The 20,635-nt window shown below is 42.4% G+C and overlaps 1 protein-coding gene across 1 annotated transcript in view; it reads left to right on the top strand.

The window, feature by feature from the left end:
* LOC139388498 (leucine-rich repeat and calponin homology domain-containing protein 2-like) overlaps positions 1-20,048 on the top strand; it is a 73,434-nt gene extending 53,386 nt beyond the window's left edge. The window contains exons 15-20 of the mRNA XM_071135195.1: positions 1,641-1,691; positions 1,823-1,886; positions 7,457-7,563; positions 18,539-18,676; positions 18,832-18,909; positions 19,241-20,048. Of these exons, the coding sequence (XP_070991296.1) occupies positions 1,641-1,691; positions 1,823-1,886; positions 7,457-7,563; positions 18,539-18,676; positions 18,832-18,909; positions 19,241-19,360 (558 nt within the window). The 3' untranslated portion in view covers positions 19,361-20,048. The remainder of the gene's footprint in view (positions 1-1,640; positions 1,692-1,822; positions 1,887-7,456; positions 7,564-18,538; positions 18,677-18,831; positions 18,910-19,240) is intronic.
* The last annotated feature ends 587 nt before the right edge of the window (positions 20,049-20,635 follow it).

Raw genomic sequence — 20,635 nt, forward strand, 5'->3', positions numbered from 1 at the left:
TTCACTTTTAAAGTGTGTGCGTGTGTGCGGGTGCGTGTGTGCGTGTTTGGTGTTTGGTTTAGGTGTCGGTTTCACTCCTATTTTCTTTCTCTCTGTCTTTCTCCGAAAAGGACCCTGACTTCACAGACGATGACACAGCTTTCTCTGAGGTCACCCATTTCATTCATGCCTTTGTTTTCTCACCCTCATCATCATGCATGTGATGATGTGTCTGTTTATACCACAGGAGGTTGGTGGCACCTTAATTGAGGAGAACTGACTTTTGGTAATGACTGGAGCGGAATCAGTGGAATGGTATCAATTGGTTTCCAGGTGTTTGATGCCATTCTATTTGCTCCATTCTTATGAGCTGTTCTCCCCTCAGCAGCCTCCACTGGTGTGCATGTGACCTTGTTACCTTTAGTGATGTAAGGGGAGGCTTTAGTCTTCATCTATTCATATTGAAGGCTTGTGCTGCTTAAGCCAAGTGTTTTTTTGTCCATTATTGCATTGCCATTTGATCAGTACAGTGTCCAGTACTTTGGCCTTTCAACTTTGTCTTTCTTCAGCCGTCCTCTTCCTGCTCTTTCGATGGCAGTCTAAAGTCAGAGTCTGACACAGAGCCAAAATGGCCAGAGGTTCCACCCGTACTCAACCAGAACGAGGAACGCAGGAAGAACAAGTATCTGAGGAAAGATTATCTTAAGGTATAAAACCATGACTTTCACAATGCAGTCTTACTTACTTGATACCTTGGCCATCAAAAGCAGCTTTCCAGCATACTAGGTACTGGGAGATAAAAAAAATAGTTTTTAGTGAGACTGCCTAAAGAAGTTTAATTTGTTTTATTGTTGGACATACAAGACTGTAAAAATACCAGCAAATCAATTCCAAGTGATTTTAGTTTTGGAAATCTGTTCCACGCATTTAGAGAGATATGTGATTTTATAAAAATGTAAGCAAGGTTTGAAATTATTATGTTTTAGTCAAATATTATATCAGTTTGGGCTTCTTGTGGTTAATTTGTAGTCTACAAATGATGTGTAATTGTATTCTGGCCACCTGACCATCTGCTCAAGAACAAATTCTCCCGTGGCCGAATCTTAATGATCCCTGTTTTAGACGCAGCACTTATGCCAAGAGCAAGTGTTTACCCCATGCATACCTCAATATGGCTGCTACATGGCTGGACATATTACTCAAGGTTTTATTTTCCCCACTGTATGAAATGAACAACTTTTCTTTCACAGGCTGGAACAAATACATCCCAGACTGTCCAGGGAGGTAGACGACAAAGGGCTGTGTTCTACTATACTGAACAAAAATATAAACTCAACATGTACAGTGTTGGTCCCATGTTTCATGAGCTGAAATTAAAGAAGGGGGGAAATTCATTCTGATTGGCTGGGCCTGGCTCCCCAGCTGGTGGGCCTATGCCTTCACAGGCCCACCCATGAAATCCATAAATTAGGGCCTAATTTATTTATTTCAATTGACTGATTTCCTTCTATGAACTGTAACTCAGTAAAATCTTTGAAATGTTTGCATATTGTGTTTATACTTTGGTTCAGTATATATGAGAGGATTCAGCTAGTAGCCTACGCTAGGTTATAGGCTAGATCATGGAGTAAATATCTGTCTTGATGTGTCTTCTCTTACAGTACAAGTGCCACAGTGCCCGAAGAAACTCCAGTGGGAATGACGAGTGTGAGGTGTGAATTGCTATTCAATCAAATGCACAGTAAAATCGCATTCATCCAAATTATTTTAGCACATACTTAAGCAAATATCTAAATTGTCTGATCTATCTTTCTGATAAACTTGTCATGTATTTTGTCTGCAGGAGGGGATGCGGAATGCTGATTTCAGCAGCACCCTCACAGTGTTTGGTCTGAAGCCAAGATCAGGTAAGCCTGAATTAATCAAATCTTTCAGCGGTTACAGTCATTCCTTATCTGGCTTTTATTTATTAAGTGGCGCACATACAATGAACACATTTTAATGTCTTCAAGTTAAGGTATTTAACCCGTTAAATAACTTTAAAACAGATAACATGGAGCAATGAGCTTGAACATGTTGTGCAAGTATGAGGCGGGGTATATTATTAATAGCATTCTAGAAAGTAATAGAGTGATTCTGTGTAAGTATGGACCTGTTACAGCTTGTCCCAGGCACACCCCTTGACTTTTTCCAAATGGTATGTTATAGCCTGAATTGATTAAATTGAGATGTTGTGTCACTGGCCTATATACCCCATAATATCAAAGTGGAATTATGTTTTTAAAGTGTTTTACAAATAAATGAAAAGCTGTGATGTCTTCAGTCAATAAATATTCAACCACAATGCCATGGCAAGCCTAAATAAGTTCAGGAGTATAAATGTTCTTAATAAGTTGCATGGACTCAGTCAGTGTGCAATAATAGTGTTTAACATGGTCATAAACAAATATCTAATCTCTGTATCCCAAAAATACAATTATCTGTAAGGTCCCTCAGTTGAGCAGTGAATTCCAAGCACAGATTCAACCACAAAAACAAGGGAGGTTTTCCAATGCCTCGCAAAGAAGGGCACCTATTGGTAGATGGGTAAGAAAATAAAAAGCAGACATTGAATATCCCTTTGAGCATGGTGAAGTTATTAAAACTTATTTGAGATCGGTGTCCCTTCCACGGGACGGTTGAGCTAACGTAGGCTAATGCGATTAGCATGAGGTTGTAAGTAACAAGAACATTTCCCAGGACATAGACATATCTGATATTGTCAGAAAGCTTAAATTCTTGTTAATCTAATTACACTGTCCAATTTACAGTAGCTATTACAGTGAAATAATGCCATGTTATTGGAGAGAGTGCACAATTTTGAACATGAAAAGTTATTAATAAACAAAATTATGCACATTTGGGCAGTCTTGATACAAATATTTGAACAGAAATGCAATGGTTCATCAGATCAGTCTAAAACTTTGCACAAACCATACATGCCATCTAGTGCCCAAAATCAAAATTACAACTGGGCTTGAATAATACATTATTGCTTTTCTTTTGCATTATTATTTGACCAAGCTGGTAATTTATGAACATTTGAACATCTTGGCCATGTTCTGTTATAATCTCCACCCGGCACAGCCAGAAGAGGACTGGCCACCCCTCATAGCCTGGTTCCTCTCTAGGTTTCTTCCTAGGTTTTGGTCTTTCTAGGGAGTTTTTCCTAGCCATCCTGCATTGCTTGCTGTTTGGGGTTTTAGGCTGGGTTTCTGTACAGCACTTGGAGATATCAGCTGATGTAAGAAGGGCTATATAAATAAATGTGATTTGATTTCAAAGATGATGGTACAACAAACAAACAGTTGTTTTTTTCTTTGTATTATCTTTTACCAGATCTATTGTGTTATATTCTACTACATTCCTTTCACATTTCCACAAACTTCAAAGTGTTTCCTTTGAAATGGTATCCTTACAAGGTTATTTACTCTTTGGATGGTTTATCAATACACCCAATCATGACAAAGATACAGGCATCCTTCCTAACTCGCTGGAGAGGAAGGAAACCACTCAGGGATTTAAAACAGTTACAGAGTTTTTAATGGCTGTGTTAGGAGAATGGCTGTGTTAGGAGAAAACTTACTCCACAATATTAACTTAAATAAATGACATAGGGAAAAGAAGGAAGCCTGTACAGAATAAAAAATATTCCAAAACATGCATCCTGTTTGCATTAAGGCACTAAAGTAGAACTGCTAAAAATGTGGCAAAGAAATTAACCTCACGTCCTGAATACAAAGTGTTATGTTTGGGGCAAACACAACACATCACTGAGTAGCATCCTTTATATTTTCAAACACAATGGAGGCTGCATCATGTTATGCGTATGCTTGCAATCAGCAAGGACTAGGGAGTTTTTGGGGGATAAAAATAAACAGAATAGAGCTAAGCACATGCAAAATCCTAGAGGAAAACCTGGCTCATTCTGCTTTCCAACAGACGCTGGGAGACAAATTCATCTTTCAGCAGGACAATACTTCAAAATGGCTGTTTCGCAAGGATCAGCAACCAACTTGACAGAGCTTGAAGAATTAAAATAATAATAATGTGCAAATATTGTACAATCCAGGTGTGCAAAGCTCTTAGAGACTTACCCAGAAAGACATGTATTGACTCAGGGGTGTAAATACTTATGTAAATTATACAGTTCTGTATTTCATTTAATACATTTTCAAAAATGTCTAAAGACATGTTTTCACTTTGTCATTTTGGGGTATTGTGTGTAGATGGATGAGAAAAAATATATTTCATAATTTTTTTTATTCAGTAACACAACAAAATGTGGAATGAGTCAAGGGGTCTGAATACTTTATGAAGGCACTCTACAATGTCAACTGTGTGTCAATCATGTGCCTCAGTGCTAGAGGCTTAATTTTCTTGTGGGAGGCTCTGTTTAAAAGTGCAATCTGTGATTGTTACGTACATTTTGGGACTTTTCCAGGGGAATGCTATGATCCCTTATTGATGTCACTTGTTAAATCCTCTTCAATCAGTGTAGATGAAGGCGAGGACAGGTTAGAGAAGGATTTTTAAGCTTTGAGACAATTGAGAAATGGATTGTGTATGTGTGTCATTCAGAGGGTGAATGGGCAAGACAAACAATGTAAGGGCCTTTGAACAAGGTTTGGTAGCAGGTGCCAGGCGCACTGGTTTGTGTCAAGAACTGCAACGCTGCTGGGATTTTCACGCTCATCGGTTTCCTGTGTGTATCAGGAATGGTCCACCACCCAAAGGACATCCAACCAACTTGACACAACTGTGGGAAGCATTGGAGTCAACATGGGCCAGCATCCCTGTGCAGCGCTTTCGACACCTTGTAGATAGAGTCCATGCCCCAACGAATTGAGCTGTTCTGAGGAAAAAAGTTGGTGTAACTCAATATTAGGAAGGTTTTCTTCATGTTTTGCAGTGGTGTAAAGTACTTTAAAGTACTACTTAACTCGTGCCCCGACAAATTGAGGCTGTTCTGAGGGCGGGGGTGCAAATATTAGGAAGATGTTCCTGTTTGTTTTACTCAGTGTATACCCATTAATTCTTGAAGAATAATGTATAAATGCTTCATGAGCTTAGTTCTACTGTCGTATTTGCTTTTTTACTCCATTGTTTGTAAACAATGTCATCGTAAACAAACACTGTATAGCCTCAAAACATGGTTAAAACTATCACTTTGATCTCATGGTCAGTCCTTGCATCCATAGCTCTGTCTATGAATTTGAGAGTAGTTACATTTCTCCAGCCCCATCCTTCAGCTGTTTACCAATTCAGTGGCAGGGTGGCTGCTTTGTTTGAATCGCAGATTTCCGTTTTAACAAAATATAAAATAGAGAAGACAAACTATTAATGGGTGTCATAGATATCCAACAAACAGGAAAATGGTGTCCCTGTCAGAGTTGCAATCTGTCCTGCACTCCCGGTCAATCACTGGACCTGTGACCTTAGTTCCTGATTACTTTGTCTCTGTTGCCATGATAACAATGATGTGTGAGACGACCTTCTCAACTTTCCTTCCAAGAAAAATGGTGGAGTTCAGCGGAATTTTCATGGTATTGCACTATTAATAAATGGTTTACAAAATCCAAGCAATGTGGTGTTGAACCCACAGTAAGGACACTAACATGCTGACCACACCGCTCGTGTCGTGTGCGCGAGCGTTGCAAAATAAATGTATACAACATGTTATTCAATCATTGCACCCACACTGCTCGCGCGCGTCAATGAGCGTCTGCATAGAACTTGGCTCTATTTGTGATGCTTGACGCGCTGCAAGTCCCGCCTCTCCCATCTCCTCATTGGTTCTTAGGAGCACATACTCATGTGCGTGATTGAAAGATGAACTGAGGTTCACACTCCAGTCCAGTTGATGGTGGAAATACACCTTAAAGTTGGTTGCCAACATATATTCCAAAGAAGAAGAAGAAGCCTGAAGGAGGAGAGATGACTAGAAACTAACTCGGTTTACCCTTTTATGTGTGGATTAATTGTCGGAGTAGAGGACCTTGTGCATTTCAAGTAAAATAACAACTCAACGTTTATATCCCAGGACAAATTAGCTAGCAACAGAAATCTAGCTAGCTAAATTAATAAAGTTTGTTCAGAGTTCATTTTGATATTTCAACCTGTGTGTCCTGATCGCATCTGGTGTGGGTGGACAAAATCAACATGTGCTTAATGGCGTACACTCTCGAGCAGTGTGGTCAGCATGTAAGGAGATTTCCTTAGAAGTAGTTATAGTATAATTAGTACATACACACTGAGTATACAAAACATTAGTGGTGGAAAAAGTACCCAATTGTCATACTTCACTAAAAGTAAAGATACCTTAATAGAAAATGACTCAAGTAAAAGTAAAAGTCATCCAGTAAAAATACTACTTAAGTCTAAAAGTATTTTGTTTTAAATATACCTAAGTATCAAAAGTAAATGTTATTGCTAAAATTTAGTTAAGTATCAAAAGTAAAATCATTTCAAATTCCTTATTAAGCAAACCAGACAGCACCATTTTCTTGTTATTTTAATGTGTGGATAGCCAGTGGCACACTCCAGCACTCAGAAATAATTTACAAATGAAGCATGTGTGTTTAGTGAGTCCACCAGGTCAGTGGCAATATGATGACCAGGGATGTTCTCTTGATAAGGGCATGAATTGGACCATTTTCCAGTACTGCTCAGCGTTCAAAATGTACCAGGTGTCAGGGAAAATGTATGGAGCAAAAAGTACATTTTTTTTCTTTAGGAATGTAGTGAAGTATAAGTAAAAGTTGTCAAAAATATAAAAAGTTAAGAACAGATACCCTGAAAAACGGGTTAAGTAGTACTTTAAAGTATTTTTACTTAAGTACTTTACACCACTGCAAAACTTTAAGAAAACCTTCCTAATATTGAGTTGCACCAACTTTTTTCCTCAGAACAGTTAAATTCGTTGGGGCATGCTCTACAAGGTGTCGAAAGCGCTGCACAGGGATGCTGGCCCATGTTGACTCCAATGCTTCCCACAGTTGTGTCAAGTTGGTTGGATGTCCTTTGGGTGGTGGACCATTCTTGACACAGACAGGAAACTGTTGTGTGAAAATCCCAGCGGCGTTGCAGTTCTTTACACAAACCTGTACGCCTGGCACCTACTACCATATCCCGTGTAACTGATGGTTATGGATGAAGACAGTCATGAAAATAACTGTCACAACTGTTTTTAAACAGGGTTTCCCATATTCTTGTCAAAATTCCATGACCATCACAGCCCTAGTCTGAACATTCCAAAGTTACAATTATTGTTGGAAGGAAGACTGTGAGTATGGTCAGTAAAAGATCTAGACTCTGATCTCATCTCTGCAGGGCTCAATGGTATTCCCAGAGGTCCATTGTTTGAAAGTTCCCTAAATGTGTAATTTCAGTGATTTCTGTAGGTCACAACCTATATGTTTCTTATATGTTGGTGTAGCATTCTGTCGAAGCAGCCGTCAAGAGTTGTCAGACCCCAGTTTCACCATGAGGAGGAAGATGGAACACCTGAGAGAGGAGATGGAGCAGATTGGCGTCCTACGGCAGGTCAGGACACCCCGAAAACACCAGATGACAAACAATGACTAAGATCAACACTAATAATAATCATTTGGGGAGGGGGGGGGTGCTTATATTTGTCCTGTTATACACGTGTGTGTAATGGATTTTTTAATTGTAATTTTTGCATATCTCAACTCCCCCTGAGGCACCCGCAGGGAATGGGGTCACGGCCAGGCTCGCCATTGTAGAGCGCCCCTGGAGCAATTAGGGTTAAGTGTCGTGCTCAAGGGCACACCGGCAGACTTTTCACCTTGTCGGCTCCGGTATTCGAACCAGCAAACTTTTGTTTACTGGCCCAATGCTCTAACCTTGAGTAATCCGATTAGACTTGCAACAGTTCTTTTCATTCTCCACTAAATTGACTGAATCCTTTATAAAATATGTCAAGAGTTTTAAGGACAATCAGCAGCTATTCATCAGGAGTGAACAAATGCCTCTTGTATTGGCAGAGTTGACAGGAGAATGTATTACTCTAATTCTAAGATGTTTTCCTCATTTGATGAGACTTGAATGGGCTATTTCATGTTTTCCTCAAAATTCTCGACGTGTCACTACTTGTTCTTCCAGACAGCTACAGTTAGCATTGGGCTTTCGACAGCGTCCCAGTGGGTCCCTCAGGGCTCCCCAGAAGCATGCACATTGCATGCCCACATTTATATGTAGCTGTGGAGTGAAATAGTTTAAATTAAATATATATGTTATACAGTTGAAGTCAGAAGTTTACATACAGTCGTGGCCAAAAGTTTTGAGAATGACACAAATGTTAATTTTCACAAAGTCTGCTGCCTCAGTTTGTATGATGGCAATTTGCATATACTCCAGAATGTTATGAGGAGTAATCAGATGAATTGCAATTAATTACAAAGTCCCTCTTTGCCATGCAAATGAACTGAATCCCCCAAAAACATTTCCACTGCATTTCAGCCTTGCCACAAGAGGACCAGCTGACATGTCAGTGATTCTCACGTTAACACAGGTGTGAGTGTTGACGAGGACAAGGCTGGAGATCACTGTCATGCTGATTGAGTTTGAATAACAGACTGGAAGCTTCAAAAGGAGGGTGGTGCTTGGAATCATTGTTCTTCCTCTGTCAACAATGGTTACCTGCAAGGAAACACGTACCATCATCATTGCTTTGCACAAAAAGGGCTTCACGGGCAAGGATATTGCTGCCAGTAAGATTGCACCTAAATCAACCATTTATCGGATCATCAAGAACTTCAAGGAGTGCGGTTCAATTGTTGTGAAGAAGGCTTCAGGGCACCCCAGCAAGCACCAGGACTGTCTCCTAAAGTTGATTCAGCTGCGGAATCAGGGCACCACCAGTACAGAGCTTGCTCAGGAATGGCAGCAGGCAGGTGTGAGTGCATCTGCACACACAGTGAGGCGAAGACTTTTGGAGGATGGCCTGGTGTCAAGAAGGGCAGCAAAGAAGCCACCTCTCCAGGAAAAACATCAGGGACAGACTGATATTTTGCAAAAGGTACAGGGATTGGACTGCTGAGGACTGGGGTAAAGTAATTTTCTCTGATGAATCCCCTATCTGATTGTTTGGGGCATCCAGAAAAAAGCTTGTCCGGAGAAGACAAGGTGAGCGCTACCATCAGTCCTGTTTCATGCCAACAGTAAAGCATCCTGAGACCATTCATGAGTGGGGTTGCTTCTCAGCCAAGGGAGTGGGCTCACACACAATTTTGCCTAAGAACACATCCATGAATAAAGAATGGTACCAACACATCCTCCGAGAGCAACTTCTCCCAACCATCCAGGAACAGTTTGGTGATGAACAATGCCTTTTCCAGCATAGTGGAGCACCTTGCCATAACCTTCAATGTTATGTCATAATTACGTAAAATTCTGGCAAATTAGGCGGCACAAACTGTTGCATATACAGTGGGGCAAAAAAGTATTTAGTCAGCCACCAATTGTGCAAATTCTCCCACTTAAAAAGACGAGAGAGGCCTGTAATTTTCATCATAGGTACTATGACAGACAAAATGAGGGGGAAAAATCCAGAAAATCACATTGTAGGATTTTTTATGAATTTATTTGCAAATGATGGTGGAAAATAAGTATTTGGTCACCTACAAACAAGCAAGATTTCTGGCTCTCACAGACCTGTAACTTCTTCTTTTAAGAGGCTCCTCTGTCCTCCACTCGTTACCTGTATTAATGGCACCTGTTTGAACTTGTTATCAGTATAAAAGATACCTGTCCACAACCTCAAGCAGTCACACTCCAAACTCCACTATGGCCAAGACCAAAGAGCTGTCAAAGGACACCAAAAACAAAATTGTAGACCTGCACCAGGCTGGGAAGACTGAATCTGCAATAGGTAAGCAGCTTGGTTTGAAGAAATCAACTGTGGGAGCAGTTATTAGGAAATGGAAGACATACAAGACCACTGATAATCTCCCTCGATCTGGGGCTCCACGCAAGATCTCACCCCGTGGGGTCAAAATGATCACAAGAACGGTGAGCAAAAATCCCAGAACCACACGGGGGGACCTAGTGAATGACCTGCAGAGAGCTGGGACCAAAGTAACAAAGCCTACCATCAGTAACACACTACGCCGCCAGGGACACACATCCTGCAGTGCCAGACGTGTCCCCCTGCTTAAGCCAGTACATGTCCAGGCCCGTCTGAAGTTTGCTAGAGAGCATTTGGATGATCCAGAAGAAGATTGGGAGAATGTCATATGGTCAGATGAAACCAAAATATAACTTTTTGGTAAAAACTCAACTCGTCGTGTTTGGAGGACAAAGAATGCTGAGTTGCATCCAAAGAACACAGTACCTACTGTGAAGCTTGGGGATGGAAATATCATGCTTTGGGGCTGTTTTTCTGCAAAGGGACCAGGACGACTGATCTGTGTAAAGGAAATAATGAATGGGGCCATGTATTGTGAGATTTTGAGTGAAAACCTCCTATCAGCAAGGGCTTTGAAGATGAAACATGGCTGGGTCTTTCAGCATGACAATGATCCCAAACACACCGCCCGGGCAACGAAGGAGTGGCTTCGTAAGAAGCATTTCAAGGTCCTGGAGTGGCCTAGCCAGTCTCCAGATCTCAACCCCATAGAAAATCTTTGAAGGGAGTTGAAAGTCCGTGTTGCCCAGCAACAGCCCCAAATCATCACTGCTCTAGAGGAGATCTGCATGGAGGAATGGGCCAAAATACCAGCAACAGTGTGTGAAAACCTTGTGAAGACTTACAGAAAACGTTTGACCTCTGTCATTGCCAACAGGGTATATAAAAAATTGTTGAAATAAACACATACATGTGAGCAACAGGGGGCTCTGGGTGAGCCTGGTGTCGACTCACCTGGGGTGACACGATAGTGCCCTGCCTGCTGCTTCGACTCCCTGAGGAACCCCCCAGCACCGACCAGCAGTGTGCCCTCAGCAGCCACAGATGGTGCGAAATCCTGCGCGCTCCTCGTCCCCTGCCTCAGGTGGAACAGACGTTCACCCTCCGCTCGACCCTCAGGCGGGTGGTCGAACACTGCCCGAAAGCGGCGGGTGAACACTGCATAATGGTCCAACGCCGCGTCTCCCTCACTCCATACAGCATTGGCCCACTCCAGGGTTTTGCCTGAGAGGCAGGAGACGAGGGCGGACACACTCTCACGCCCCGAAGGAGCCGGGTGGACGGTCGCCAGGTAGAGCACCAGCTGTAGTAAAAACCTCTGGCATCCGGCAGCCGTCCCATCTTACTCCCTCAGGAGCGTGAGTCGAATCCCGCTGGGACCAGGTGGAAGAGGGGTGGACAGTGGGACCTGTTGTAGTGGAGCTGGTGGAGGCGCTGGATAACCTCCTCCTCTCTCCCAACGATTCATCGTTTGCAGCACGCGATCCATGGCTGTGCCCAGACATTGCAACATGGTCACGTGCAGCTGAATGCGCTCCTCCACTGCAACTGGGAGGGCGTCTGCTCCTGCTGACTTTATTCTTCTGGTGAGTGATTCTGTAAAGGCGTCTGTGTGTGGCTGGTGAGATGAGTCATGCGCAGGACATCAGATATGAGTAATAAAATACTTTACTCAAAATTTCAAACATAACACGTAATATACACGGCCACACAATACGGACCACAGTACAACAAACAATCCCTCACAAATACAACATGTAGAACAGGGGGTTAAATAATAAACAAGTAATTGGATAAGTGAAGCCAGGTGTGATAAGACAAATACAGAACAAATGGAAAATTAAAAGTGGATCGGCGGTGGCAAGAAAGCCGGTGACGTCGACCGCCGAATGCTGCCCGAACAAGGAAAGGGACCGACTTCGGCGGAAGTCGTGACAAAACATAAGGGAGTGACATATAAATGGGAGGAAATGATGAAGATAATGAAGTCCAAGTGTGAATCATAATAATTAACAGGTGAGTGTAATGATAGGTGCCAGGTGTGCGTAATGATGAATCCCAGGACCAGTGGCTAGTATTCTGGCGATGTCGTACACCAGAGGGGAGGAGCAGGAGAAGATGTGACAGTAGGGCTACCAGACACACACACACACAGATCTGCAGAATAGACTGCCTACAGTGTAGTCTGTCGGCCAGATTGCAAGTGGAAAGAAAAGATAAGACACAACATATAAAACACACGTCACAGCACAGGGGTAACCCAACCAATAATACCTGAAACAAATGACAAGAAAGATCCCAGTCATCAACATGAGATTATTTGCAATAGTCTGTGTTGTGATTTGACTTTATGTAACGGCTTTCATCGGAAGAAGAGGAGTTGTCAGACCAAAATGCAACGGGATACGTGTTCATCTTTATTATAAGGAACTGAACACTTTATACAAAAATAACTAAAGGAATACCTGAAACAGTCCTGCAAGGTGAAACAAACACCAGAAATACAACTACCCACAAAAACCCAGTGGGAAAAAGCTACCTAAGTATGGTTCTCAATCAGAGACAACGATAGACAGCTGCCTTTGATTGAGAACCACACCTGGCCAAACAACAAAGAAATACAAAACATAGAAAATGAACATAGAATGCCCACCCTAGTCACACCCTGGCCTAACCAAAATAGAGAATAAACGCCTCTCTATGGCCAGGGCGTGACACTTTAACATTAATCTTAATTAGATAAATAACAGTCTTAACTAAGTATGTTTAATTGTGACCCGATTTAACTTAATCATGTAACAATTAACTAATTAGGATAAGGGGCACCACGAGAGCGGTTCTTTAAAGAGTTACCATCTCCCAAATGAAACTCTAAAAGATCTTTACCTATCACATCTATAAACAGTCAATGTATTAATCATAACCTCGTATCATATCATAATTCTGAACAGACGTAACCTCCTTGCATCTGCAAAAACCAGAGTCTTACTTATGATTCAGTACGACACAAATTGGTTTAATTATTTATTTACTAGCTAATTAAATGGGAACACATAATACTGGCCTTCTTTAGACTAGTTGAGTATCTGGAGCGTCAGCATTTGTGGGTTCAATTACAACAGGCTCAAAATGGCCAGAAACAAATAACTTTATACTGAAACTCATCAGTCTATTCTTGTTCTGAGAAATGAAGACTATTCCATGCGAGAAATTGCCAAGAAACTGAAGATCTCGTACAACGCTGTGTACTACTCACTTCACAGATCAGCTAAAACTGTCTCTAACCAGAATAGAAAGAGGAGTGGGAGGCCCCGGTGCACAACTGAGCAAGAGGACAAGTACATTAGAGTGTCTGGTTTGAGAAACAGAAACCTCACAAGTCCTCAACTGGCAGCTTCGTTAAATAGTACCAGCAAAACACCAGTCTCAACGTCAACAATGAAGAGGCGGCTCTGGGATGCTGGCCTTCTAGGCAGAGTTCCTCCATCCAGTGAATGTGTTCTTTTGCCCATCTTAACCTCTAGCGTCGAGCAATCCCGTATCCGGGAGCGTAATCATAGCCTCAAGCTCATTACCATAACGCAATGTTTCCTATTCATGAAAATCGCAAATGAAATGAAATAAATATATTGAAACACAAGCTTAGCCTTTTGTTAACAACACTGTCATCTCAGATTTTCAAAATACGCTTTAACCATAGCTACACAAGCATTTGTGTAAGAGTATTGATAGCCTAGCATAGCATTAAGCCTAGCATTCAGCAGGCAACATTTTCACAAAAACAAGAAAAGCATTCAAATAAAATAATTTACCTTTGAAGAAATTCGGATGTTTTCAATGACGAGACTCTCAGTTAGATAGCAAATGTAAATGTTTTCAAAAATATTATTTGTGTAAGAGAAATAGCTTTGTTTTGTTCATCACGTTTGGCTAAGAAAAAAAAACGAAAATGCAGTCAACACAATGCCAAACTTTTTTCCAAATTAGCTCCATAATATCGACAGAAACATGGCAAACGTTGTTTAGAAGCAATCCTCAAGGTGTTTTTCACAATTCTATTCGATGAAAAACCTACAAATACGTCACAATGCTGCAGACACCTTGGGGAAAACATGGAAAAGGTAAGCTGACTCCTAGCTCCTCCACAGCCATATAAGGAGTCATTGCCATGAGGCGGTTTCAAAAAATGCGGCACTTCCTGATTGTATTTTTATCTGGGTTTTTTCTGTAACATCAGTTCTGTGGCACTCACAGACAATATCTTTGCAGTTTTGGAAACGCCAGAGTGTTTTCCTTCCAAAGCTGTCAATGATATGCATAGTCGAGCATCTTTTCGTGACAAAATATCTTGTTTAAAACGGGAACGTTTTCATCCAAAAATTAAAATACCGCCCCCTATATCCAAGAAGTTAATATTTTATTTTTATTGGCCAGTCTGAGATATGGCTTTTTCTTTGCAACTCTGTCTAGAAGGCCAGCATCCCGGAGTCGCCTCTTCACTGTTGGCGTTGAAACTGGTGTTTTGCGGGTACTATTTAATGAAGCTGCCAGTTTGTTGAAACAAAGAACATTCCTTTGGTGAATCTTGAGAGCGCATGCCTGAATCTTCTCCCTTGATTTACAACAGGGCATGAGTTGTTAACCCCCACTAGTTCTTTCCTTCCCCCTCTAGGGTGAGAGGGGGTCTTATTGAAGTGATTCATTGCAAACTTGATCTGACCTGTTTGGATTCTCGTGGACAGTCATGACATCTGTATTAGGAGTGCAGGGGGTATGAATGGGTTTGTGTGTGTGTATGTGGGGGGGGGGGGGGGGTTGTTTATAGACAATACAAAGGCCTTAAAATGTCCTGGAATCTTCTCGGCCAAATGTAAATAGTCCGACAGAAAATCCATACAGTTCAAACAACAATAAATAATAACTCATGCAAACTCCCTTTAACTAAAATGTCACACCAAATACAACTGTCAGGGGACTAATAGTCCGACGACACCGAACATCAAAAGGAGCACATAGGGGAAAAATGAAGTCTGCTGCAGTGAAACACACTGGAATGATAGGGGCGAAAATGAGAGGGGGGGGGGGGGTCTTTAGCTGTTGACTTCAGGCTTGCAGTTACACTGTCTGTCCCTCTGATACAGCTGATGGTTTGTTTTTCAAATTTTAGCAATTTTTTTGCCATTACTTCGGAAGAGCTATCTTATTTCCTCATTCCTGTCTGCTGATGCACTCTTAAAGTGGCAGCGCACAGTGAATAATGTTTCTGCCACTGTGTCTTTTGACCGAAAAGAGCTTCTCGATATCAGGATGGCAATTAATCACCCCTTACTGGAGGATAGAACAGCGGCCTCTGGTAAGACATGGGGTGGCGGTTTATGTATATTTGTAAACAACAGCTGGTGCACAAAATCTAAGGATGTCTCAAGGTTTTGCTCGCCTGAGATAGAGTATCTCATGATAAATTGTAGACCACACTATTTACTAAGAGAGTTTTCATCTATACTCTTCATACCTTTCTATCTATCACCACAAACGGATTTTGGCACTAAGACCACACTCAATGAGCTGTATACGGCCATAAGCAAACAGGAAAATGCTCATCCAGAGTCGACGCTCCTAGTAGCCGTGGACTTTAATGCAGGGAAAGTTAAATCCGTTTAACCTCATTTCTACCAGCATGTTAAATGTGCAACCAGAGGGAAAAAACTCTAGACCACCTTTACGCTACACACAGAGACACGTACAAAGCTCTCCCTCGCCCTCCATTTGGAAAATCTGACCATAATTCTATCCTCCTGATTCCTGCTTACAAGCAAAAACTAAAGCAGGAAGCACCAGTGACTCGGTCAATAAGAAAGTGGTCAGATGAAGCAGATGCTAAGCTACAGGACTGTTTTGCAAGCACAGACTGGAATATATTCCGGGATTCTTCCGATGGGATTGAGGAGGACACCACATCAGTCACTGGCTTCATCAATAAGTGCATCGATGACGTCGTCCCCACAGTGACTGTACGTACCCCAACCAGAAGCCATGGATTACAGGCAACATTAGCACTGAGCTAAATGGTAGAGTTGGCGCTTTCAAGGAGCGGGACTTTAACCCGGAAGCTTATAAGAAATCTCGCTATGCCCTCTGACGAACTATCAAACAGGCAAGGCTTCAATACAGGACTACGATTGAATCGTACTACACCGGCTCCGGCACTCGTCGAATGTGGCAGGGCTTGCAAACTATTACAGACTACAAAGGGAAGCACTGCCACGAGCTGCCCAGTGACACAAGCCTACCGGACGAGCTAAATCACTTTTATGCTCGCTTCGAGGCAAGTAACACTGAAACATGCATGAGAGCATCAGCTGTTCTGGATGACTGTGTGATTACGCTCTCTGTAGCCGATGTGAGTAAGACCTTTAAACAGGTCAACATTCACAAGGCCGCAGGGCCAGACGGATTACCGGTACCTCCTGTATATAGCCTCCACATTGACTCTGTACTGGTACCCCCTGTATATAGCCTCCACATTGACTCTGTACTGGTACCCCCTGTATAAAGCCTCCACATTGACTCTGTACTGGTACTCCCTGTATTTAGCCTCCACATTGACTCTGTACTGGTACCCCCTGTATATAGCCTCCACATTGACTCTGTACCGTAATACCCTGTATATAGCCTCCACATTGACTCTGTACTGGTACCCCCTGTATAAAGCCTCCACATTGACTCTGTACCGTAATACCCTGTATATAGCCTCCACATTGACTCTGTACCGTAATACCCTGTATATAGCCTCCACATTGACTCTGTACTGGTACCCCCTGTATATAGCCTCCACATAGACTCTGTACCTGTACCCCCTGTATATAGCCTCCACATTGACTCTGTACCTGTACCCCCTGTATATAGTCTCCACATTGACTCTGTACTGGTACCCCCTGTATATAGCCTCCACATTGACTCTGTACCTGTACCCCCTGTATATAGCCTCCACATTGACTCTGTACCTGTACCCCCTGTATATAGTCTCCACATTGACTCTGTACTGGTACCCCCTGTATATAGCCTCCACATTGACTCTGTACCTGTGCCCCCTGTATATAGCCTCCACATTGACTCTGTACCTGTACCCCCTGTATATAGTCTCCACATTGACTCTGTACCTGTACCTCCTGTATATAGCCTCCACATTGACTCTGTACCTGTACCTCCTGTATATAGCCTCCACATTGACTCTGTACCTGTACCTCCTGTATATAGCCTCCACATTGACTCTGTACCTGTACCCCCTGTATATAGTCTCCACATTGACTCTGTACCTGTACCCCCTGTATATAGCCTCCACATTGACTCTGTACCTGTACCTCCTGTATATAGTCTCCACATTGACTCTGTACCGTAATACCCTGTATATAGCCTCCACATTGACTCTGTACCGTAATACCCTGTATGTAGCCTCCACAATGACTCTGTACCGTAATACCCTGTATATAGCCTCCACATTGACTCTGTACCGTAATACCCTGTATATAGCCTCCACATTGACTCTGTACCGTAATACCCTGTATATAGCCTCCACATTGACTCTGTACCGTAATACCCTGTATAAAGCCTCGCTATTGTTATTTTACTTCTGCCATTTAATTATTTGTTACTTTTATATTCAATTTTTTCTTATCTATTTTTTTACTGAACACTTATTTTTCTTAAAACGGCGTTGTTGGTTAAGGCCTTGTAAGTAAGTAATACCTGTTGTATTTGGCGCATGTGACAAATAAAAATGAATTTGATTTGAAGGCTCCGTGCAGGATTTTGCCACAAGGTAACTCTCAATCCACAATATAGCAGGGGATGTAAAGCCATAACATATATGTTTTTCCAGCAGCAGATTATGATCGATAATGTCAAAAGCTGCACAAAACAAAACACATTCCACAATCTTTTTATCAATTTCTCTCAGTCGACATTTGTGTCAGTGCCGTACATGTTGAATGCCCTTCCCTTAAAGCATGCTGAAAATCTGTTGTCAATTTGTTTACTCTGAAATAACATTCTATCTGTTCAAACACAATTATTCTCAAAAGTTTACTAAGGGTTGGTAACTGGCTGATTGGTCGGCTGTTTGAGCCTGTGAAGGGTGCTTTGCTATTCTTGGGTAGCGGAATTACATTTGCTTCCCTCCAGGCCTGAGGGCACATACTTTCCTTTACGAAAATCCTCAGTCATTTTCCATCCAAGTTGTCAGTCCAAGGTGGCTTGTAATTGTTGGTAGACAACAACACTTTTTTCACCACTTCCACATTCACTTTACGGAATACAAAATTACAATGCCTGTCTTTCATAATTTGGTCAGTTATACATGGATGTGTAGGTTCAGAATTTGTTGTTGGCATGTCGTGCCTAAGTCTGTAAGTCACTTTGGAAAGAAGTGTCTGCTATATTTTTAATATATATTATTTCCAAACACCTTCCTATTGTGGACTGTTCATACATGTCTTACCTTAGTGGTTGCAATAGTTGTTGTACAATATTCCACAGAGATGTATTCTACAGGATCCATGTTGAATGTGTTATTTCTGTGACTCCTCTCAGAACCTGGAGTCCAGACTAAAGGTCTTGCTGCCGGACGATGTCGGAGCTGCTCTGATGGATGGCGTTGTCCTGTGCCATCTGGCCAATCACATTCGTCCTCGGTCAGTGGCCAGCATCCATGTACCCTCCCCAGCAGTGGTAAGTACCTGTTGAAAACGTGTTTTTTTAAATCCCTAAGGCCGAAGCAAACCACCTGCCAAGAAGAAAAAAAAGGCAAGAATATTTTGAACAAATAAAGGATAAAAAAACTGTAAAATTTTTCCATGTAACTGTTGACGAATTCTGTTCCACAGCCAAAGCTTAGCATGGCCAAGTGCCGCAGGAATGTGGAGAACTTCCTGGATGCCTGTAAGAAGCTGGGCGTGTCACAGGTAAACACACATCACTAAATCACCACGGTCTATCAGTCCTCTCAATTACCAGCAAGAAATCTGATACTCCCTTATCAGGAGAACATCTACAGATAACCATTTGTAGATAAACTTCTGTCTGAGTCCTGAACCTAATGTGGAAACCTCAAGAGGATAGGTTGAGCTTGGGTTCCACTGTTTTTGGTTCATACAACTGCCTTATTGTTGTCTTGCTGACGATGTATTTTAACAAAGAAACAGACTGGCATCCAAACGTCAATTCACTTGTACTGACCTGAAAGCGTTTTGAAAGGACCGGTGATGACTGTGTGTTGTGTTTCTGCCCTGGCAGGACAAGCTGTGTTTACCCCACCATATCCTAGAGGAGCGTGGGCTGGTGAAGGTGGGTATGACCGTGCAGGCTCTACTGGAGCTGCCGGCCTCCAAGCCCACCCAGCTGTCTGCTGTCTAACAGCAGCCTGGACACTGCCTCAACCCCCAACCCAGCCCAGTCCAGCCTTCCACAACCCAGCTCTTCACCCCACAGAGGAGGGGGCTTCCAGCCTGCTCCGCTCATCACCGGGGACCAGGGACCCGTTAGGGGGCGAGGGCTGGGGGCTGCAGGGAGTCCATTGCCAGCTGACTGAGCCAAGAGAGGGAGGGGTTAACTAAGATCCTCCCACCCTTCCTATATGATGTCAGCTGGGACCCGCCTCCCATCCATTGGATTGTTAGCTACTGTCATGTCCTCCCCCAGGGGACCCTACTGTACTGTGTGTGTAGCGTACCAGTGTGGCTGTCTGTGTGACCTGTGTGACCTGCACAGTGTGGACTTTATGAGAGCTGGTGAACCCAAAGCCAGATCAGAGGTCAGACTAAGGAATGAATCACAGTGAAGATGAAGACCTGTCTGTCCCCATGGTGATATTGATTGGCCCATGCTCAGACACTTTTGAATCTAGTGGTGCGAACACTGAATTCACTGGGTTTTCAACACTCAGTATTGGAGACATTAGTAGTGAAGTGATAGCAGATTTAAAGGCATGTACTCACTCTTTCACTCAGAGAACTGAACTGCATGCTGGCCGAACCAGCCACACCACATCACTCAAGTGGTCCTGACACCCTGACTTTTCTTTTTAGAACAAATTAGTTTTCAAAGGGGATATATTTGTAAAGATCATTGTGTTATATCACAATATACCTATGATATCCCAGAGGTAAAGCTTGGGACATCCTAAGTGGTGCTTTACCTCAGAGGAGCCAGCAGTAGCCAAGCACAGGTATACACACTTCTTACAGTCTGCATTTGAGAATAATTATTGTACTACCAATAACAGTGCCATTTGAGGGAAGAATGCTAAGCTTACTTTTAAAAGCATGGTATCCATGATTCCGATTTTCTACTGCAGCACATCTGTGGTGAAGGGAGGCTGCTCTGAGGTACTTCAGATGTGGTATTAGTAGCTCACCCCTGTACGGTATACGAGAGAGCCATCCCACTGCCACTGCCATCCCACTGCTTTGATCATACCACGTGTGCTTATTTGAATAGGACTTGTTGAAAGCACATGGTTATTTAGTTGGATATTGTACCATATACACTTATAATGCTGAGATTGTATCTTTTGGTACTTTGATGTAGTGAAACAGTTCTTTTTTAATGTTGACATATTTATTCTTTACATGTATGACTCGCTCCTCTAGTTGGATTCACAACTGCAAAACGTAAAGTAAGGAACACAAC

Source organism: Oncorhynchus clarkii, chromosome 29, assembly GCF_045791955.1.
Source record: "Oncorhynchus clarkii lewisi isolate Uvic-CL-2024 chromosome 29, UVic_Ocla_1.0, whole genome shotgun sequence".
Taxonomy (NCBI): Eukaryota; Metazoa; Chordata; class Actinopteri; order Salmoniformes; family Salmonidae; genus Oncorhynchus; species Oncorhynchus clarkii.